This window comes from Schistocerca cancellata, chromosome 4 (genome assembly GCF_023864275.1).
Source record: "Schistocerca cancellata isolate TAMUIC-IGC-003103 chromosome 4, iqSchCanc2.1, whole genome shotgun sequence".
Lineage (NCBI taxonomy): Eukaryota > Metazoa > Arthropoda > Insecta > Orthoptera > Acrididae > Schistocerca > Schistocerca cancellata.
In genome coordinates this window covers 675,104,544-675,129,212 of record NC_064629.1, presented here as the reverse complement: position 1 = coordinate 675,129,212, position 24,669 = coordinate 675,104,544, and the positions used below count along the sequence as shown (strand labels likewise).

At 40.9% G+C, this 24,669-nt stretch overlaps 1 protein-coding gene across 1 annotated transcript in view; it reads right to left on the bottom strand.

The window, feature by feature from the left end:
- LOC126184581 (uncharacterized) overlaps positions 1 to 23,064 on the bottom strand; it is a 55,257-nt gene extending 32,193 nt beyond the window's left edge. The window contains exons 1-2 of the mRNA XM_049927013.1: positions 22,889 to 23,064; positions 21,904 to 22,125 (exon numbers count right to left, since the gene is read on the bottom strand). Coding sequence (XP_049782970.1) covers positions 21,904 to 22,125; positions 22,889 to 22,960 — 294 coding nt within the window. The 5' untranslated portion in view covers positions 22,961 to 23,064. The remainder of the gene's footprint in view (positions 1 to 21,903; positions 22,126 to 22,888) is intronic.
- Between the last annotated feature and the right edge of the window lie 1,605 nt (positions 23,065 to 24,669).

Here is a 24,669-nt window from a genome sequence, read left to right as displayed (position 1 = left end):
CTTAGCAGGACTAGTTGCAAAAAAAAAAAAAGTACCATTGTTTAACGTGTCTCAATTCTGTTATTCTATGAGATTACCACTTTTACGAAGATCTTCTTTAACAATAATTTTAGGCTAGTACAGGAAAAAACACAAAGAACTCCTCCACAGCTTTTATTTTTTGATAAAAAGGCTTTAAATTGCTACTAAACTGGTTGTTTATGTCTGTATGCTCAGTTCTATTAATGACATAAAAACTATTTGAGTGCATAAGCTTGTAAGTTCTTGAGTGTTAACAATGTGTTGTTACAAAACCTCATTTCTTATTTAATAAGGCCATAAATACCATAAAGTTGCCAAATAATATGTACATAAAATATTATCACTTTAATTTATGAACCAATATCTCTCTAATGTAGCATGACTTACTTGTATTAACTGAAATATATATGTATGTGAAAGCCTTTTCTTTCCATGCAAAACATATGAGGCTTTGCTATCTTAATGACAGTTTGCCTTAAGCAATTTAACATAATCATCGAAACTTAATTCTGGATGACTAGAAGTGGATCTGAACTGCTATCATCCTAAAAGTAAGCCCACTGTGCAAGCCACTACACCACCTCTATCAGTGAAAGGGTATGAGGTTACCTGCAGGTGATCTGCACTTGGATCTTTATAGAGCCAACCACCTACCTTCTGAAACACAACAGACTGACAACCTTATGTCGTTGAGTATAAATTTTGAAGTCTTTCCCTGGTAATGCAAGAGATGAGCAACGGAGCAACACAGTTCAGTATGCAGCAGCCGGGTGAAATTCCAAAGATGGCAGCTACGTCCACAAAGTGCCAATGCAGCAAAATGACATGATAGAAAAGGAGGACACCATAATTGTGCTGGCCATTCAAAGTGGCGTAACTCAGATGCAAGAGTAGTTTTTCAGTATAGTGATTGCAAAATACATCCACCACTGCTCCTAAAAGGCAAGATTAAGTCACCTTGTAACACATATGAACAACATTGACTATACTTATATCATGTATTGTCTTTGTCTTCCTATGCTTAGTGTGACATTTTTGTCACTGTGTTCTTTGGTTAAGCAGCTATGCAAATGTTTCATCATATTTTCTGTCAATATGTATCACTATAATTAATGTATGCATGTAATTTAAAAAAAAATTATATTCTGTACAAATACTGAAATGCTGAAACAGTATTTGTAGAGGCAGTTAATGCATAGGGAACATAGGTTTGTACTTACGTAAAACCTGGAGGACAATACCACTGCTATGAAAACACACATGGCGGGAATAGAAAAAGAGGATTTAGTGGCAGAACCACATAAGTATTTGTGGCACAGTCAGTCGGTGCCTATCTTGCAAACTATTCACATCTCATATGTTGAAGGAGGCAAGCAAAGCAGCAAGACTGAGCAATAATGCCTTCAATGTGGAAGAGTTCTGGCTAATTATTCATGGCATTTATTCTTTGGCTCTTAATTAGAAAAATCTGGTGCAAAGAGGATAATTTTCTAAGTCTTTGTACAGTAACAGCCACGAGTACATTTGCTGTCTGCACTTTAGCTACGGAAGATCACTGAAACCATCTGCATTTCAAGTAAAAATTTAGTAATGCCATTGTTTGTATTGACCAGTTATTTGCTTTATGTGCAAATAATAATTATTTCTAGTTAAACTTGGTGTTGAGAACCATGTAGTATTCCTTAGTCATTTACCTACACGGGATTCTTTTACCATTGATTCAATACATCTGAGTATCTGCTTTACTGAACTGCAAAGTAATCCTTGCCCTAAGTGTATTTATTGACTTTTGTGGAGAAGTAAATTTCTTTTGTGTACAATTTTGTTGCTGAAATACTCCACATAAATTTTCATAAGTGAATAGTTCAAGTTACAGAGCCAGTAATACAATTATTATCACAATAAAAGTATTTGTGAAGTGTAGCACCCATTTTAATAGCTTTTGTGTTATTCAAAGTCTGGCTACAACTGTTCAGACCATAACAGATACAATGATGATTATTAGTGTTTGAGGGCGCACCATAACAGATACAAAGAACCCTTGTTTCATTTATGATCTGCTTAGTACAAAGAAGTATATGCTCCCAAAGGAAATGTATACAAACTGTTGTAATGTTGTACAGACACAACCTCAAGCATAACACCAACCAAGATTTTTTCTACTTCCACAGAATGGGATTCACAATACCACTGTATGAAGCACAGAACAGTGCAAGGTCTCACAAATATAGAACACATCAATACACAGTTTTGTACATAGTATATGATAAGCAAGTGAGGCTGGAGGCTGAGGGCCTAACCACTGGGCTTATATTGGACTGCTATGCACACGGCACAGGCTGCGCCATCTGTCCAGGTTGTGAGGTGACCTCTCTAGGCCGGCTATGGAGGCACTTCTGCCATGTGCTGTTTAATTATGCGTGCTCACACTATAAGGTTAAAATACTCCTTCCCCCTTGGAAGAAGTGTTCACTGTGGAGATGTCCATGTCTTCATCAATCGGTGATGACTGCTGGAGCAGGTATCGAGATGTTATCACAGGAGAATATGGTATAAAATGGTGCAGGCACGAACAGGCATGGTACACACCGCTCTGCAAGAGGCTGTAATGGAGCACTCGTGATGATGGTGCTGTAGCAATGTCCATATCGGGGCAGGCACTCAGCGATGGAGTAGCAGAGAAGGTGGTGGCGAAAGGGGCTGTGGAGATGGAGTCGAAAATGGCACAGGAGCAGGAGGAGGTATGGACGACACTGTGGTGGCCAGCACGGGGCACAGATGATTGACATGGTGGGCACGGGGTAGACGGCTATCTGCTGGGCAGTCAGTCATTTGTGGACAGAGCTTGTCGTAGTGTTGTGACATAAGCCATAGGAGGTGCCCACACTGCAGAGATGGTGTCATAGGCCAAGGTGGATGACCACTGGTATCCACTTAGGATGTTGGCCACACCTATCGGCCCAGAAGACTGAGTCCTGATGAAATCACTCTGATGCAGACACCGACAGGTGGCCAAGTGTTGGCCAGAGCAGATGAAGCAGTGTATGGGGCTGGCAGCCGTGAAGCAGCTCTGCTGGCTTGCCGTCACTGACTGGAGTGAATCTATATGAAGTCATGAACTCAAGAACTCATGGAATAATTTTGAGTAATATATTTTTCAATCTGGGTTTTGAATGCACTGACCAGCCACTCCACCTCTCCAGTGAACTGAGAATGAAAGGGAGGGACCGTAATTAGCCTGATGCCACTCTTTGTACAAAGATCTTCAAAATCTTGAGACACAAACTGTGGGCCATTGTCCATCACACACTTATACGACAATCCTTCTAAGGAAAAAATCTTTGAGAGGGCAGTGACTGCAGCCGCGGTGGACACGCAATGAACCACACAAGGGAACTTTGAGCAAGAATCTGATACTACAGGCCAAAAGGAGTTAGGGGACAGACTCACAAAACCAACATGAATATGCTCCCAGGGGTGCAATGTGGAGGAGGGTAGGTGGTGCAGGCCTGTGGTGCCACCTGATGGGTGGTGCCTGCAGGCAGGCTGACAACGCACAAGGTCTCATGGTCAACACCCTTCCAAAATGTGTGACGACGGGTCAGCAATTTTGTATGAGAAACACACCTAGATGGTTCAGGTGGAGAAGGCACATGACATTCCGCTGCAATTTAGACAGGATCACAATCCTGGGTGCAAACACTCTAGTAGCCAACAGTAACACATTCAAAAATCGAGAGGCGGTGGCAGAGAGCATAATAACTGCGTAAAAGATCCAACACTTGGTGCTGTGGTTTATCTGGCCAGCTGTGCTGGACAAATTGAACAACGTGACACGAGAGAATCAACCACAACAGCCACCGAAATCAGAGAACTGGTAATGGGAAAATCACCCACGGTGTTTTGGGCTCGGATGTCTAAATGGAAACACAACTGTTCATCCTGATCAAATTATGGATTCGGGCCAGTTGGCAATCGAGAAGGAGCATACGCATTAGCATGTTGTGCTGTGAGATGGAAATTAATCTCATGATTATAGTGTGACAATAAGAGCGCCCAGCATACCAGGCGTTAGGCCACTTTGTTCGGTAAAGAAACCGGAGGTTTATGATCAGTAATCAAATTAAATTTAGAATTGTATAGTAAAACATGAAATTTTTTGAGTGCATACACTATAGCAAGGACATCTTTTTCTATCTGCGAGTAGTGCTGCTGCACGATTCAGAGTTTTGGATGTTTACGCAATGGGGCGTTTGGAGTTATCCGCATATTTGTGTTCACAAACAGTCCCAAGGCCACACTGGGAGGCATCTGTGGCCAAAACAATGTGTTAGTAGCTAACCAAGCAAGGTGCTTGTGTAATCTTGACCTTAATAAGGTGCAAGCATGCTTGCAGACAGGCAACAAGTGAAAAGCATGAAGTGACTGGGTCAATGTGGCTGCACCAGGAAGAAATTTATGGTAGTATGCAATCTTCCCTAAAAAGATTTTCAACTCTCTGACACACGTAGGACACAGCAAAGGTTAATAGCATCGACATTTTGGCATAAAGACTTGACACCGACATTTGAGACTTCAAAACCGAGATAGAATGCTGAAAAAATTGTGATTTGTTCAAGTTACATTTCAAACTGTCAGCACATAGCACCGTAAACAAGGCACAAAGGTTCTGCAAATGTTCATCTGCTGAGGAACCTGAGAACACACTTTCATCCAGGTAGTTTACGCATCCCAGCATCGAGGCTGCGAGTTGCTCCAAAAATCGTTGGAAAATGGCAGGAATGCTAGACACGCCAAATGGCAGACACTAGTAGTGACATAACCTGAAGGGGCTATTCACTGCAAGGACATGTTTGGAATCATCATCCAGAGGCAGGTAGTTGTGAGTAGGATTCTGACAAGTTATTTTGGAAAAATATAGCCCATGGAAAGCTGTGTCGTGAGTTCATCCGGACAGCATAAGGGATAGGTATGAATAACAGACCGAATTGAAAGACACTTTAAAATCACCAGAGAGCCGAAGATTGCTGTTAGGGTTTAGGACAGTTATCAATGGGGTAGACCATTCACTAGAGGAGACAGGTGTGATAACAGTCAAAAGATATAAGTTGATTTAGTTTCAATTTGACTTAGGATGCACTGTCAGTTTCATTGTGATGTGAAACTCGAAATCAGTAGCATACAGCGAGGAATATTCCCAGCAGAGCACGTCCAGTAGTTGGTACGGAACTTTATCTGATACCAGGTGCACTTCATCAGAAATATAGAATCCAAAAATTTTGAAGCTTCTAACCCAAATTAGTTTTCAGTGTTGGCATTATCCACCACTAAAAAGGTCAATGGCTGAACAACTGCTTTGTACACCATGGAAGTAGAAAACTGTACCAATATAGCTAGTAGTCGTTTGTTGTAATTCATCGACTGATGAATGAGACACATAGGTTTGTGAATTTAATAATGTCACTGCTGCACCGATGTTCACTTGCATTTTTAACATCGTGTCCATCATGCGTACTTCCGTGTAGAGTTTGTTTGGGCTACCATAAGTTAGAAAACACTGTTCACTGTTCATGTCTCACACACACACACACACACACACACACACACACACACACACACACACACACAATATATGGCCCTTTTTCTGTTTTACAATGGTTGCATGTCGTCCAACACTTTAGACACATGGCCACATGCTGAGCAAAACACTAAGGGCACGATCGAAGAGAAGAATACTGCCCCAGCTGCTGTTGTGACACTGCCTGCCGCTACTGCTGCTTAGCATGACACCGTGTTCCCCCTTGAGCTAACTGATGGCAGCCAAGGAGTATAGGCAGCAGCAGCCGCTACTTCGCACCATGCTTCTATCTGATTTCCTGCTGCCCTAGATATTTCAAAAGAGCTAGCAATGTTCAGAACACCTGTGGGAGATTGATTTTCACATTGTAAAGCAAGTTCATGAACTTCACTATTAAAGGCGAGGCGTCTTATAGCATCATGAACCATCCAATCAGCATATGAGACCCATTGGCCTCAGTAACAAATTGGCAACAATGGCTAAGCCCATAAAGTTCCATTGGCCAAGCTCTGTACGACTGTTGTGGCTTCTTTTGACAATGGTAGAGCTTTACATGAGTATGTTCGCAATGATAATTAGAGAGCAACTGACACATTTCATAAAAAGGGAGACTATCAGGTTCAGGAAAAGGAGCTAGTTGACACAAATAAATGATAAACACAAGCAGAAATCCACGATAAAAATAAAGCCTACCAGAAGTTGGGGTCGGTGACTCCAACAGCTTGAAAATGTTGCTGAAGGCGTTTTTCATATACGTTCCAATCTTCCACAGATAGTGCCATGGCGAGAGCATGTTATTGCTCAGTGAGGGCTCACTGTTGTTCGGTGAGAGTTTGTTGTTCAACAAGGATTTGAAGAACTACTTCCACTGACATGTTGGCTATATATCAAACCAAAGAAAATAAACACGCTGAGCAGAATACTGCACTCATCGCCAAGTATGTTGTAATGTTGTATAAACACATACTCAGATGTAATACCGACAAAGATTTTTTTCTGTTTCCACAGGACGAGATTCACAATATCAGTGAATGAAGTATAAAACATATCAAGGTCTTATATTGGGCTGTTTGCGCACATGGCACAGTCTGTCCAGGCTGAGGCGAACTCTCTAGGCTGGCCGTGGAGTCACTTGTATCATGCACCGTTTGATTTGTGCGCTCAAACTACAGGGTTACAACATAAACTACATCGTTTATCATAACAGGTTATAGGTCTGCACTATATAGGTGTTTTTAATTAATTGAATCTTAATACCTCCTCCTATCCATATTAGTTCTGCTCCACCAACAGTAACTGATTTCTTGTAATGAATATTAGCTTTCTTATTCTGAATACAGACAGTTAATGTTAGTGAGAACCAGTTTGTGGCCTAAACATTTCTAAGATTCCATCTGTGTTACTCAAGGTAAATTACTGTTCCAAGAATTGTTCCACTGTGCTACTTTATCACATCCTTTTTGCAGAACAGAGTAGTACCAACTAAAGCCACATAAAATAGTTAATTTACTAAATGAAAAGTATAATTTCTTGGTACCAGCTTGGCTAATTAGCCTAGCAAACATTTTTCTTTCCTTCAGATACCACCAGAACCTTTGTTCAATTCCCACCAGTTCAACTACTACTTCCTATCAAAACATAATCTTTTGGATAACTAAGCATAGCCCGACACCTTAACCATTAGCTCATGTTAACAACCAAAATTAAATTCCTGTCATAGGAGTAACATTAGCGGTCAATAGTGATAGTAATAGAAGCCGGTAGTGCTATAATCTTCCAGCTGCAAATACGGCAACCAAACAAGAAAAGGCTGCCAGGTGAGGCCCTGGCTGCCTCACAATGGCAAAGCACACGGATCAGCCATGTGAATATAGGGTGTTACAAAAAGGTACGGCCAAACTTTCAGGAAACATTCCTCACACACAAAGAAAGAAAATATGTTATGTGGACATATGTCCGGAAACGCTTACTTTCCATGTTAGAGCTCAGTTTATTACTTCTCTTCAAATCACATTAATCATGGAATGGAAACACACAGCAACAGAATGTACCAGCGTGACTTCACACACTTTGTTACAGGAAATGTTCAAAATGTCCTCCGTTAGCGAGGATACATGCATCCACCCTCCGTCGCATGGAATCCCTAATGCGTTGATGCAGCCCTGGAGAATGGCGTATTGTATCACAGCCATCCACAATACAAGCATGAAGAGTCTCTACATTTGGTACTGGGGTTGCGTAGACAAGAGCTTTCAAATGCCCCCATAAATGAAAGTCAAGAGGGTTGAGGTCAGGAAATTAGTCCGCCTCTACCAATCCATCGGTCACCGAATCTGTTGTTGAGAAGCGTACGAACAGTTCGACTGAAATGTGCAGGAGCTCCATTGTGCATGAAACACATGTTGTGTCGTACTTGTAAAGGCACATGTTCTAGCAGCACAGGTAGAGTATCCCGTATAAAATCATGATAATGTGTTCCATTGAGCACAGGTGGAAGAACATGGGGCCCAATCAAGACATCACCAACAATGCCTGCCCAAACATTCACAGAAAATCTGTGTTGATGACATGATTGCGGATTCTCGTCAGCCCACACATGTTGATTGTGAAAATTTACAATTTGATCACGTTGGAACGAAGCCTCATCCGTAAACAGAACTGAAATGAGGATTGATACATTGTTGGAAGAACCATTCGCAGAAGTGTACCCGTGGAGGACAATCAGCTGCTGATAGTGCCTGCACACGCTGTACATGGTACGAAAACAACTGGTTCTCCTGTAGCACTCTCCACACAGTGACGTGGTCAACGTTACCTTGTACAGCAGCGACTTCTCTGACGCTGACATTAGGGTTATCGTCAACTGCACGAAGAATTGCCTCGTCCATTGCAGGTGTCCTCATCGTTCTAGGTCTTCCCCAGTTGCGAGTCATAGGCTGGAATGTTCCGTGCTCCCTACGACGCCGATCAATTGCTTCGAACGTCTTCCTGTCGGGACACCTTCATTCTGGAAATCTGTCTCGATACAAACGTACCGCGCCACGGCTATTGCCCCGTGCTAATCCATACATCAAATGGGCATCTGCCAACTCCGCATTTGTAAACATTGCACTGACTGCAAAACCACGTTCGTGATGAACACTAACCTGTTGATGCTACGTACTGATGTGCTTGATGCTAGTACTGTAGAGCAATGAGTCGCATGTCAACACAAGCACTGAAGTCAACATTACCTTCCTTCAATTGGGCCAACTGGCGATGAATCGAGGAAGTACAGTACATACTGATGAAACTAAAATGAGCTCTAACATGGAAATTAAGCGTTTCCGGACACATGTTCATATAACATCTTTTCTTTATTTGTGTGTGAGGAATGTTTCCTGAAAGTTTGGCCGTACCTTTTTGCAACACCCTGTATATTACTCCTTTTCTAGTGAAAGTATGTTATCCTGTAGCTGACAAGCCCAGAGGAGGGACTTGTCTCAGTCTGCACCCACTCACAAAAAATCCCTCGAGTTTGAGGTCGCAGAAAACCAATGATGTTTACGGCACTCGACGTGTCACATGTTGTTTACCATGGAACCACACTATTGGCTGCTAATGACAACCGGGGGCAGGACTGAATGTATACAATGGTGAGCACAGCATGATACTATGTAGTGTAGTTGAATTGCTTAGTTGAGTAATAACTCACAACAGTGATACAGTTCTAGTGGTGTTGATACAAAAAACAGCAATGGCAATGATAAAAAAAAGCTAACATTGCATTATATCTACTACAAATGCCAAAGCTGACATTTTGTCAGACAGGTATGTAAAAAATTTTGCAGAGAAAGAAATAGCACATAAAATATTAGCATTTCTGAAAGACACATCAGTGGAATGTGTAGGGTTGTATACAATCCACTGTGAAGACAATGTACATGATACGTGCTTAACAAGTGAAAGTGATACTGAAACAGGTGTCAAGCCACATAGTTCATCATCCCTGTCAGACAGGAATCCAGAAACCCTGTCTCCAGTGAAATGTAGTAATGGACAATCATTGTCCAACGAGTGGATACTAAACATAATTAGGTACATGTAAGATCATCCACAGCATAGTAAGAAAACAATTACGAACAGATTTCAAATAAGTCCACAGTAATATGACCGTGTAGTACATAATAAAAACTACAGATATTCAAGGAAGTACAAGGTGAACTTGTTACAAAAACAGGTGTTGTGCGTTTCATGGATGCTCAATACAATTTACAATTGCACGATAGTGACCTACTACATTATGCACATCAAATGGCACACAACATAGATTATAGCAATTTCGAGGGAAGCAGGGAATAGTTGCATAACATCAAACAGTGCAACAGAATGGGAAGACGTAGGATACCGAAATTTCAAACAAAGTGTCAACTTGGCAATGCACAGCAAACTGCATAACTGGCATGAAAATTTGTAGATAATGCAAACAAACTCATCCCATCATTCAGTAAGGAATTTGTTTTCAACTCCAACCAATGGGGATTTCAAGGTGGAATACATTTGAAAGGAACGCTGGCAATCAGTGGTACCGAGAGAGTTGTATCGAGATCAACAAACATCAATGCCTTAACGCATTTGTTAGCAATTATGCTGACCGTTAATCTGGATGGTAAATTGGCTGGAAATTTATTTATTGTGCTTTGAGAAGATGGAGGTGTTCCGCCCCCTAAGATTCTTTCTCATGTGTATGATCTTCCAAGGGTTCTAGCGAATATTTATATCACAGCAAGGAAGAGTGAAACAATTGGTGTAAGAGAACAACAAATATTGTGTCAGCACTCCTTTTGGCCAAGAGCTGGTCAAAATAACTTGCTTTTGCTTGATTCCTAATCTGTGTATAAAAATCATACTCCTTTAGAGCAATCTCTCTCTCCTGAAAAGTGTGTGACATTGCAAGTCATACCACCTGGAACCACTGGACAAATTCAGCCTCCGGCTGTTTGTTTTTTCCCTGTCTGTAAAACATATTTTTTTTCCTATCATAATTGTTAACCCAACACTTTCCAATGAGCCTTACTAAAGATTGAACTTGTGGCCTCATACTAAATTGGTTCCTCGTCAGTTGGCAGCCGTCTGGCTTTGAGGCTGGACCTATGTTGGTCTATTTCCTTATCTAGCTGCCTACAATATCTGATGGAGCAGCATGTCCTACCTGGTGGAAATTGCCACCATGAACTGCAGTGTGATCATCTGCATCAAGACTGATGGAGACCTGTGGGCGCCATATTTCAGTGGGCTTTCTGGTGGCCTAACCAGCGGGTCCATGGAGAAGACCATCATCAATCATTGTAGGGGTGTGCTGTTGCTATTAGCTGCAGGCAGACTCCAATGTTGCTCACCTTTCTCCTGACAGGATGCTGCAGCATAACTCAGCACAATTACACATGTCCCAGGACATGGAATTACATTCGCTACCAGAAGTGGTCCAATCTGACACAATGGTATCCAGTGTTGGGAGGTTCATCTTGGTCTGGCAACTTGACTTTAGCAGCAGCCTCTCACAGGTCAAAAGTCCAAGGTGGTGTATGGTTGCTTATTGTATTGGCCTTTTTTGCTTCTTTTGTTTACAACCACTGTAGGGTGCCACAAGTGTCATAAAAATTGAAAAACTTATTCATCAAGCCGCAGGAACCTGTGGACTTCTCAATTTAGAGGCATTACTTGCAACATGTGATGTGCCCATTAGACTTGGCCACTGTTTCTATGTTTTGATACAGTGTATCGATACGTGGAACTGTTTCAGTGTTTCAGAACGGCTGTGGTTCACTGTTTCGAAACAGTGGTGTTTCATTCCGCCCCCGTCTCGGATAACCAGACCAGATTCGATCTCAAGCCAGACACAGAAACTGTATCGTCGTTTCAAAATAAGGCTGTTTCAGTCCACCTGTGCTTGGAACGGACTAATTGTATCGAAACAGTGAGGTTTCATTCCGCTCTGTGTCGGACGAGATTCGGGCTCGGCACAGGTACTGAAACACAATATACCACTTCGTGAAACACTTTCAAGAGTGTCGAAATCTGTTTGACAAGCAATAGCATGAAGCTTAAGATATCCGAAAATAAAGCTTCGTTTCTAGCTGACTGTCCTATCCCGAAATGGCATAACATCTGCTTTATAAACACCAACCAAACAATAAAACAACGCATACTATTCACATTCAAAATAATAAATATGTGAAAATCATTCAGTTAAATTACACTTTTTTTATAACATACGCTTCTCTGTTCATGTACAGTGATCATATTAAGAAACGCAAGTAAGCCTACAACATTGTGAATAAAAAAAAAGGCGTAGAGTGACAGTTATTAGACATATATACAAATTTGATGTAGGTATAATCGCAAGCAATCTGTTTGACATATCACTGATAATGTAATGGTGAACGGGAAGGGCTGGGAAGCATGGTGAATTTATAGTAACAGTTCGAAACACCTTGAAAGACAAAATTTTTTCTGTTATATTTTGTTATTTATTCAAATTATTTGGCATTATTTGTAAGGCTATAGTCACTATGCCTATTATCCACAATAATTCCCTTTGTGTGCATGGAAATTAGCAGGATGGGTATATTACCTATACTAACAGAATGTGGGAATCCCAATAGCATATCCGTTGTTTCTGCAGTTTGCTCCCACCTCCAGTTCCGTTCGTGGTGGTTCTTCTGTCTTCAGCTATGGCTGTCCTCAGCCAATTCAAAAGTATGAAAGTCACACGACACGAAAGCAGCGAATTTGCTGCATGAAATACGAAACTGCCAAGACACCTAAGTGATAGTTTCATACTTTCTGCGATATGATTAGCGCTCTCGCACCTCATTCGTGTTTATATGGACATACTTATACAGTAGACATTCAAGATGATAAAATGTGTAGGTTTATTAAATTACAAAACACAAACTGTTTCACTGTTTCGAAACAGCGTATCGAAACATTACATTGTACTGTTTCATTTGTTTCGAAACAGTTACGTGTTTCAGTTTGCCCATCTCTAGTGCCCATTTTGTAATTTTAGCTGAACTCTAGTTGCCATGCATACATGTCAGCTGTATGTAGCACATGTAGAAGTGGGTCAGTGCTCTGAATCTTGTTGGGTCACAATACGGTGAAAGAACTAGAGTACTTTGTACCACAGTTTTGTGTGTGTTAACCTATATTTTTTGCTATTTTAATGTTCGATGGAGATTAAACAAATGTCGGAAACACGAACAGTGACTAAGTGGGAGGCAACTGATGCCCCACAGAAAAAAGTAATTGCACTGCAGAACTGTAACGTGTTGCACAGACATGTAGGCAGTCACCAAACTGTAGGTGGGCTCAGGCATGCTGAGCTGGTGGAGGTGAAAACATTATTTTCTGTACCCATTCCTTCAGCAGATTCTGTTAGTTCTAACCTCATGACATCTTTCACTCTTAAGTCGACTGAGGATGTGTCAGTACTTATTGGTAATCTGAAGGTCGTTGCAAAGCTATGGAATTGATCGGCTGAAACATGCCTAAATATGGCCAAATCATACGTTATGTACCACGAGGGATTGGGTAGGGCACAGATGTTTGAGCAATTGGAAAAGAGGCTTTATCAGTGGTACCACAAACAAAAAGATAAGGATTTTCAGGGAGAAATTTAATGGTCTACCCCAAAAACATAATGAATCATTGCAAGCATTTTTGGACAGAATCGGGAAAGCCAATACAAGTGACTAAGAATTAATGCAAAATGCGGAGGTGGGTAAATTCATTTTATAAGAAGCTGAAAACAGGGCACTGGATGTGTATTTAAGAGAATTGCCAACAGATACATTGAAGAGGATTACAAAGGTAAACCTGAAAGATTTAGATGGTGGTTAAACATCTTGAAGTCGATATTGTAACACAGGGATAGGATAAACAGGACAATTTTCCTGTTGTGGAAGTGTTATAGATGTGGACTACGGGCTACGTTAAGAAGTAATGTCAACAACACTGGTGTTAAGGGTGTGGGGTAGTGGGCCACCGCGCATGCATCACAATGAAAAGAGGAATGGTCAGCGTCAGAAGAAACACTCATTAAACACTAGTGAGAATTCCTTAACCATCTGATGATGTTCCCATTGCAGCGGTTGAATGTGGCTTGGTGGGCTTAGTTAAAGGAACAGAATAAGAGTTTTTTTGGTGGATGCAGGAGCTTTTGTCAGTAGTCAGTCAAGACCTTCTAGGTAGGAGGATGCTGAGGACTCCATGATATAGGTCATGTGGAGTGGGTGGTAATGATGTGCATCAGTGGGATCAGCATTGCTCAATTTCAGTATTGGAGCAAGGAACTTTCAACAGTACATGGAGGTGTTGCCTCATCACAGTAAATTATTGAACTCTGCGGAACACTGTTTCCACTCGGAATGACCACTGCTTGTGTTACATTGCCGCAAGGTTCACCTATCATGAATGAGGTACAAAATAGATTACAGACACATACACTGTAACTCAATTCAGATGATAGTGCCAAGAGCCACAGGAAAGTTATTCTGAGTTAGTGTTGGTGTATATCTCCTGAGTGAAATGTTGTGCATTGTAGAATGCAATGATAATTTGGATGTTTCACATTTCTTTGTGCATAGGATTGCAGTACACGCAAGATAAGTAGACGGAGATAACATTGTTCCAGTGAGTAAAGACAATTTTGGTATGGGCAAAATAAGTCTGCCAGTGGGATTACTAGTTGCCAGTTTGGCTATTCTGAATGAGGATGAGTACTCGATAGGTCAGAAGGAGGCCTTGGTCACAAGCAAGACAACACTGTCTGCACTGAGTGGGAAAGTGAAACACTCAGTTTGGAAAGATGAATCTGCTATAGAAGCTCTGCAATTAAGATTTGCTGATCCGTTTAACCAAGAGGAACCATAGCACAGAATATAACAGGTAGTAATGCTTCTGTGTACAGAAAACCGTATGGAATCCTGAGGCACTTGTGACCAGAAATGGAAGATTTTACTGATCAGCAGTTAACTGATGGTATCATTGAGCATAGCGACAGTTTATTGTGAGCAAGTGTTGTAATTGTACCAATGAAGTCAGGAGATGGTACAAAAAAACATAGATTTTGTTGCAATTACCATTACCTGAATGCAAGGAATATTACAGACATATATTCTATACTAAATGTAAACAAGACTGGAAAACTTGGGTCACTGTGAATATTTCTCAACAATGGATTGGAGAAATGGCTATCATCAGTTGGAGGTGGTTCTGGTAGACGGTCCTGATGTGGTATCTTGGGACCATTGTCAATAGCACTGGATGTCATTTGGTCTTAAGAATGCACCAGCAACCTTTCAAAGGCTATTATATGGAATGCTCAGAAGATTGAAACTGAAGCAGAGTATGGTTTATCTCAATGATATCACTGTATTTTCGAAAGATATGGAAGAGCATGTGCAGCAACTGGATGAAGTGTACAATATGGTATGTGCTGCATGGTTGACACTCAGTGTGGATAAGTGTCACTCCATTGTAACACAGGTGAATTGCTTGAGTCATGTGATTAGTCAGGAGGGTGTCAGATCTGATCCACGTTTGATTTCTGCTGTCTGTGATTTTGTGCCACTACAGACAACTTAACAGCTTCACAGTCATTCCTTGGGTTTTGCAATTATTATATGAAATATGTTAACATATTTTCTGAAATCGCTGAACCACTGAATCATATGTTGTTAAAAAAAAAAAAATCAGTGGTCAGTTGCCATGAAACTGCATTTTAGGATTTGGAACAGGCATTCACCACGAGTCCAGTATTGGGGCTTCCAGATTTTAGCAGTGAATTTATTTTACTGTGTGACATGAGTAGTCTGGTGATTGGATGTGTTCTAAATCTGTGTCTACATCTACGTGACTACTCTGCTATTCATAATAAAGTGCCTGGCAGAGGGTTCAATGAACCACCTTCAAGCTGTCTCTCTACTGTTCCACTCTCTAATGGTGTGCGGGAAAAACGAGCACTTAAATTTTTCTGTGTGAGCCCTGATTTCTCTTATTTTGTCATGATGATCATTTCTCCTTATGTAGGTGGGTGCCAAAAGAACGTTTTCACAATCAGAGGAGAAAACTGGTGATTGAAATTTCACGAGGAGATCCCGTCGCAATGAAAAAGCCTTTGTTTTGATGATTGCCACTCCAATTCACATATCATGTCTGTGGCACTATCCCCTCTATTTTGCGATAATACAAAACGAGCTGCCCTTCTTTTAACTTTTTTGATGTCATCTGTCAGTCACACCTGTTGTAGATCCCACACCACACAGCAATACTCAAGAATAGGGCAGAAAAGTGTGGTGTAAGCAGTCTCTTTAGTAGACCTGTTGCACCTTCTAAGTGTTCAGCCAATGAATCACAGTCTTTGGTTTGCTCTACCCACAACATTATCTACGTGAATGTTCCAATTTAGGTTATTTGTAATTGTAATCCCTAAGTATTTAGTTGACTTTACAGCCTTCAGATTTGTGTGACTTGTCACGTAATCGAAATTTAGTGGATTTCTTTTAGTACTCATGTGAATAACTTCACACTTTTCTTTATTCAGGATCGATTGCCACTTTTCACAACAAAGAGGTATCTTCTCTAAATCATTTTGCAATTTGTGTTTGCTATCTGATAACTTTACAAGACAGTAAATGACAGCATTAGCTTCAAACAATCTAAGACGGCTACTCAGATTGTCTCCTACGTCGTTAATATAGATTCGGAACAACAGAGGACTTTTTAACACTTCCTTGGGCAAGGCCAGATATTGCTTCTGTTTTACTCGATGACTCTCTGTCTAGTACTACGAACTGTGATCTTTCTGACAGGAAATTATGAATGCAGTCCCATAACTGAGGCGATATTCCATAGGGGCGCAGTTTGGTTAGAAGATGCTTGTGAGGAACTGTGTCAAAAGCCTTCTGTTTCACAAGAACAATATTTTCTGAATCTGTGCTGATTATGTGTCAATAAATCATTTCCTTCAAGGTACTTCATAATGTTCAAACACAGTATACGTTCCAAAACCCTGCTGCAAATCGACATTAGTGATATGGGCCTGTAATTCAATGGATTACTCCTACTTCTCTTTTTGGGTATTGGTGTGACTTAAGAATTTTCCAGTATTTAGGTATGGATCTTTTGGTGAGTAAGCGGTTGTATATAATTGCTAAATATGGAGCTATTGTCTCAGCATACTCTAAAAGGAACCTGACTGGTATACAATCTGCACTGGAGGTCTTGCCTTTATTAAGTGATTTCGAAGTGGCGTCAAATCGAAAGACTTGCACCAGGCGAGCGGTCTACCCGACGGGAGGCCCTCGTCACACGCCATTATTATTATAGCTGCTTTGCTACACCGAGAATATCTACTTCTATGTTTCGTATCTTGGCAATTGTTCTTGATTGGAATTCAGGAATATTTACATCATCTTATTTGGTGAAGGAGTTTCGGAAAACTGTGTTTAATAACTCTGCTTTAGTGGCACTGTCATCAGTGACTTCACCGTTGTTATCGCGCAGTGAAGGTATTGATTGCGTCTTGCTACTGGTGTGCTTTATGTATGACCAGAATCTCTTTAGGTTTTCTGCCAGATTTTGAGAGAGAATTTCATTGTGGAAATTATTAGAAGCATCTTTCATTGAAGTACGTGCTATATTTCGAACTTCTGTAAAACTTTGCCAATCTTGGGGATTTTGCATTATTTTAAATTTGGCATGCCTTTTCCATTGCTTCTGCAACAACGATCTAACCCGTTTTGTGTACGTTGGGGGATAAGTACCATCACTTATTAATTTATGTGGTATATACCTCTCAATTGCTGTCGATACTATCTCTCTGAAAACATTCCACAACATTTACATGATCACATCGGAAGGAGTGATGAATGTCTCTTAAAAAGGTGTTAAGGGTATTTTTATCAGCTTTTTTAAATAGATATACTTTGTGTTTCTTTTTGATGATTGTAGGTGTTACGGTATTCAGCCTAGCAACAACGGCCTTGTGGTCACTAATCCCTGTAATCGTCATGATACTCCCTATTTGCCCAGGATGATTTGTTGCTAAGAGGTCAAGTACGCTTTCACAACCATTTATGCTTCGAGTGGGCTCATGAACTAACTGTTTAAAATAATTTTCTGAGAAAGCATTCAGTACAATTTCGGATGACTTTTATGCCTGCCACCAGCTTTAAACATATAATTTTTCCAACATATTGAGGGTAGATTGTAGTCACCACTGACTATAATTGTATGAGTGGGGTACCTATTTGAAATGAGACTCAGGTTTTCTTTGAACTGTTCAGCAGCTGTATCTTCTGAGTCGGGGGTCAGTGAAACAACCCAACACAGCTACAACAATTTACAACTACAATACTGATCATTTCTACAACTACCTTACTGTGTTTTCCGTGCCCCTTTTAGACGGACGCCCTTTCTGTGGTTTCCTGAGACCCTCCAACCTAAAACCGCCCAGTCCCTTCCATACAGCCCCCGCTACCCATGTAGCCACTTCCTGTGTGTAGTATACTGCTGACCTATTAAGCGGAACGTGGAAACCCACCACCCGATGGCACATGTCAAATAATCAGCAACCTACATGGTCAGAGAAATGCCGGAGCCTCTGATCTGGACCCTCCACATGGCTCTACACCAAAGGACCACAGCTGGTTCTACTGACAATGCTGCAGATGGTGAGCCCTGCTTTAATCTCGCGAGCAAAACTGACAGTCTTTACTATTCCCACTAGCCACCCAAACCCAAAGAGAATCTCCTCCGGTCAAAAGTGACACACGTCATTGGTACCGACATGAGTCAACACCTGTACTCCTCATGGCATCCGGAAGCACCCTTTCCACATCCGGAACGAAATTCTTAGCCAAAATGTGGATGGCAAAGAGCACCCAGTGGCACATATGCTGAGACAGCTGAATAAAGCACAGCAGAATTATTCTACCACAGAAAAGGAAATGTTGGCATTTATTTATGATGAGATGTATTTCCATTGTTACTTGTATGGCATAAAGATTAAAGCTGTAACAGACAATGCTGTGTAAAGTGGTGGCTGGGCTAAAGGATCTGCCAGGATCAACTGATGTGGTGAGCTCTGAAGTTGAGTAAGTTTTATAAGTTGGTACAAAAACTTGGGGAACAGCACACTAACGCTGATAATTTGAATAGGTAGGTTGAAGTTCTGCACACATTTGGTAGGAACATTGCTGAATGGCAACAGGCTCAAGCAGCTGACACTGACTGCCAACTATTTAGGTCACAGTCACAATTTACGACAGACAAAGGGTTGCTGTGCACAGTGATGAAAGGCAGACCAGTTGTGGTAGTACTTGTAGCTTTTAGGCATTAAATATTAAAGCAAGTACATGACCATATTTTCGCCGGTCGTGGCAGATGGCAAGCAACTGACTGATGACAGGTTGAAAAGTTTTGATGGAGAACAATGTGCCAATCTGTCACCATGAATCCTATTACAGAAGATACCAGAAGCACCCAAACCATTCAAATTTCTGGGGATGGATTTTATGACCCTATTTAATCATACACCTACTTATTGACCATGATAGATCATTTTTCACATTTTCTCATAAAGGATGCTATTCCAGACCAGCAAGCAAGTACAGTAGTGCAAGCTATGGTGAACAACTGGTTGCTTAAATTTGGCATTCCTGATACCATAATCATGAATCAGGGCATTAATTTTATGTTTGAGTTAATGAAAGAGCTACGCAAGTTGTTGCTCATTCACAATCCTTGGACTAGTTTCTTCCACCATCAATCAAATGGGAAATGGAACACACGCATCACCTGATTTCAAGGATGCTGAGTCATTACATGAACATCCATCTCGACAATTGGGACATCTACCTCCAAGAGCAATGTTTGTGAAAGTTATTACAGAACAGTGTGGGACAATGGGTTTTAGTGACAAATTCCTATGCACCTAAGGCTGGGGTAAAAAAAAAAAAAATATTGCCCTGGTACCAAGGAAGTAATATCAACTGTCAATGTCAGGGTGCAGCTACTAACAAAAACTTCTTTTCATGTGGAGCATAGGAAGCCATTTAAAGGGACTGTAGATGTTTTGCTGCAAGTGTCTGTATCATCCCTAGTGCAAGCCACTGAATCTGAAAAACGGAGGAACAAAGAATGAGTGAACAGAGTGCATGCAAGATAAGTTACCCACTTAGAACACACCAATCAGTACCATTTAATCTGCTTTGTGTGTCTGTTAAAGGTAAAATGTGTATTAATGTTGTTTATTGATTTGTTTAGGGAAGTTGTGGGTTTATTTTTGTTAATACACATTGGGTACTTTTTTTTGGGGGGGAGGGGGGGGATGATGCGCTTTGTGTGTAGGGAGCATTCTTAGCCTTTGTTAGTATATGATGAACCATGCACATGAGCTTTTTGAAAGAGGAAGGGGAAATGACACAAATTCCTTTTTCCCTAGTGATGTATCACTGAGAACGTCCAGGTTGAGTGTGATACTCCAGGTTTTCCTACATCTCTCTGGGCAGAATGCAAACATGGAAGGACTGCTGACACGTTATATGGAATATGGTTGCAAGATCGAGTTAATTGCTACATGTCATACAAGCTGGATGCCCACAGTGCCAATATAGTAGAATGACAAGATAGAGAGAGGAGGGTTCCATCATTGTGTTGACTACACACAGTGATGTAAGCAGGTGTAAGTCATATGCAAAAATAACTATTCAGTATACTAACTCTGCAAAATATGTCCGTGGCCCCTCCTGAAAGACAAAGTTGAGTCATCTTTCAACTGCAACTAGGGCGGCAAGAAAAGCTAACTAGACAAGAAAAGCAGGCCAGCTGATGTCATGCCTGCCACACCATGGCAAAGTACATGAGCCAGCCCTATGTACATATTACTTCCATTCCAGTGGAATTATGTTATTCTATAGTTGATGAGCTCAGAGCAGGGACCTATGATAGTCTGGCATCTACTCAGTTGCAGCCATCCAACATGGAGGTTGGACCAATGTTGGTTTATCTCCTGCTCATCTACGATCCCTGGTAGTGCAAAAATTCCCACCTGTGGGGGCATCACCACCTTGAGTCACAGCACAGCACCACCACCCATCACTGTGGAGCTGTGGTGTTGCTGCCACTCTCCTCTGCTCCTGTAGGGAGACTCTGACATTGCTCGTCTGTCTCATAATGGGGCTGTAGCATAACTCAGCATGGGTACATGCACTCCAGACAGATTTGGTGAGTGTCTCTCGGGGCACTGTCTATGGTATGATTGAGAGTGCCCGGATTGTGCAGGCTGGAGCTGGAGAGCGTGAACAATAATGGATGTGGCTAGCAACCCCAGGACATTGCTGGGTGCTGACTCTATGGCTCCCTCTGCAGCTGCTACAGTGCATTGCATCCCAGGCATTAGTGCATTACAGCACAGCATGTGCCACCTCTGCCCCATGGGCAGCGCAAACACTCTGCGAGTCAAGAGAGTTGTGTATCTTTGAACAATATTTTTTTTACTTTGTTAATGATGTTTCTTTAGTGCCTTTTGGGTGACAGATACACCACCTCACACCTATTCACTGCTAACCCTCACCCAGGTGTGGAGGTCCATCAAGATCCTGACCTTGATGACCAACCACCACCATCCAACATAGCGTCCAGTCCCACGGGCATTACATATCATGAGATAATAGCATTCTCCACTACACCATGAAACAGGATGTCTTGTAAGCTGAACTGAAGACTATAGCATTGATGCATCAGCAGCATAGTGGATTGTGCTAGTGATGTGAGCCATCTAATCCTCAACATTGTCTCTATATTTAAAACACAGCTCCTTGACTGTACAATGTCTCATTGCACTTGACTGTACAATGTCCAGTTGCAGAGCACCTATCTGGGTGTGGTTCTGGGCACTGTTCTGCCTGGAAGGTTTATCCATATTAGGAAATAATCACTAGAGTGAAAATCATTGCACACTTCCTTCTATTGTGAAGAAGGGCAGAGAAATGAATTAGAGGTGCAAGCTCTGAAAAAAATTGAAATTAGCTACCCTTGACAACTCTTTCCCTGGTCCATAGATGAATTTCTGAATACACAGCTGTTGGTGGTTATGTTACATCAAATTTAGTTTTAAATTTAAACAAAAATCCAGTTATGTATATGACCAGCATAAAACTGTATTTTCAGACGAAATTTTCGCTACTTATAAACCTACTGACAAATTCTCAAAAATATGATCCATGGAACATGCAAAAAAATGAAAGTAAACTTACTGAAATAATTTCCCTTAGCCTGTAGCTGACTTCTTCACTCAAAGCTTTTGCTACGGCATCATCCAAGTCATCAACTCCAACACATTCACCCTTAATTTTAATAGATTCTGGTGCAATCTGTGCATATTTTCTCCCCTCTGGTACTTTCTTCTCAGGTTTTTTGGGTGGTGGAGGTGGTTCAATTTGCACTTGTTTCTTTTTAGCGCCAATTTTTCCTTTTTTCTGGAAGCAGACAATTCACATAGGTCTCTAATTAACAACAGTATTGGTGACATAGCAGGCAGTCCAATGACCATTGAAGATGAAATCAATAAACATTGGCCTGCAATACTAGACAAAAAAAATAATCACACATCAACACAATACCAGTCCTCTACTTCAGCTTCGTAAATTTTAATCATATTCCTGAAGGTTATCCACTTTTATTATCAACAAAGATTTAAACTGTGTCTAGTTCACAAAACAATGGTAGCTGTATGATGGGCAGGCGTTGTACTCCTCAAAATTTTAGTACGATGAATTGTACAAAAAATGATGCGATTCTGAGGGGTCTACAATGCATCTTTGCATCGAAACGGTATATTTTCAATACATGCAAGAATAAATACGAAAATCACCAAATACGACACTTTGCCTTCATTAAGTTCAATCCAATACGAAGTGTCTTCGGTCCGCTTTTATTACTCATATACCACATAGGAATTATGTCGTGCATTAAATATAACTCAAAGACACATCTCTTTGGGACGATTTACGATACAAAAATGTTAACACAACGTTGGCACATTTCACCTTTTATGGTTTAAGTATTATCCTTTTAAATAAGAAAAAAATAATACATTTTGCACTAACATAAGGATATGATGTATCTTAATAGTTACCTCCACAGAAGCTGTGAAATAAAACAGTAACAAACATACGCACACTTCTTTCAACACAACTATAAGCAAAGGAAAATAATTTCTTCAACATAAATACTACTTACCTTCGCAGCCGGCGTCAGGAACATGTTATTGCTTTCAACCTCTTTACTCAAAGCTAAATTTGTTACAGTCATAGTTATTTCTTGGCATACACACCCACAACTCCAACAACAAATCAAACACTATGTCAATAACACAGCACTTTCGCGCGTAACAAATGAATCTCGTTTGAAACGTTTCAACGACAGCAGATGCATATGTGTAAAATTAGAATCTTTGATATTAGACAACTGGCGTAACAGCAAATTGTCTCTGAACACAACAATGTAAGTAGATCAAGGCCCATGTTAAGTTGGCATCAATCATTTACACGTGCACATCTCCACCACCCATTGCATACGTCAACTTAAATGAGGAAGCACCCTAGTTGCACACTGCCATGCCTTTTTACACGACGACATTGGGTTGCGCCACTCGTTGCGTGGAATGAGTTACACGCAAATAGTTTGAAAGTTTTGGCAGCTGCACGTCGCACGAGTTGTGATGGAGTTAAAGCTTGTTGTGTGCAATCGCTGCATAAGATAAAAATAAGAAAAGTGATTCGATTCGTGACTGGATCAAGAAAATGCGTCAGCTCGGTTGCTCAGCATCCTTGCTGAAATAATTTGTAATGGAAGACCCAAGAAGTTCTTTTAATTATCTTAGAATGTCGCCAGAACTCTTAACGTTTCTTCTAAATAAAGTTAATTACGTGATACGGAATAACGATACTGTAAAGCATGAAGCACTGACGCCAGAACTGAAAATACATATCACATTGCATGCATTACAATCAGGAACACTCGGCATGTTATAAGATGCTGTTTCAGTTGGTGATGATGCTGTCTGATTAACAGCAATAATTATTAACATTAACAGCAGTAAATATTCGAAGCAGGCCACATTTTAGAAGATAATGGCTTGCAAACTACTCTCTTGAAGATGCAAAATGTTAAACTTCAGACATATGTGAATGGGGAGTACTGCTGCGACGTTTTAAATCGATGAATATTGAATAAAGAATGTAGCTTCCTGATTTGCGTAGCCTTCCCTCCTGTCAACAATATTCCTTAAAAAAAAAAAATGTGGGCCAACTCGAACGATGGTATTTAAGTCTTGTTGACAAGAGCATTTCTTCAGCTAGAATTACATTTGGTTGTATTTTTCTTAATTCAGTTGTATATGTGCTCCTAATTCAATAAATTTTGCCCTGCAGCTCAGATATTGTCAAACTATCTATGTTCTGATCGCACATGACGGTCTCAGGAGCAGCAATATGTTGCTTCTTTTTGTAATCAGCATCAATGAAATCCCACAAACAACTATGCAAAGCATATATACACAAAAGCGAACATTATTCCCCGTTCCCTACTTCATACTTCAGTTTGTCTGCATTCTACGCACACACATAACGTCAAAACTCATGCAACTAGTGTCGCCAAAGTTGGAACACGCCGAAACTGTATAGTTCACCGACGAGTTGCGCTAACGCTCAGCGTGCATGAACAGTGGCCAGTAGCGCAGTTGCCTGCAACCTAGTGTTGTCGAGTAAACTAGGCTTTACGTATAAGTTAAGAAAGTTAGAAACTGATTGGCGAACGATTCTACTGTCGCCAACATACATTGCGCGTAAGGACCTCGAAGAAAAGATACAAGAAATTAGGGCTCATACGGAGGCATATAGATAGTTACTTTTCCCTCCCTCTATATGCGAGTGGAACAGGAAAAGACATGACAAGTAATGTACAGGGTACCGTCCGTCATGCACCGTACGGTGGCTTGCGAAGTATCTACGTAGATGTAA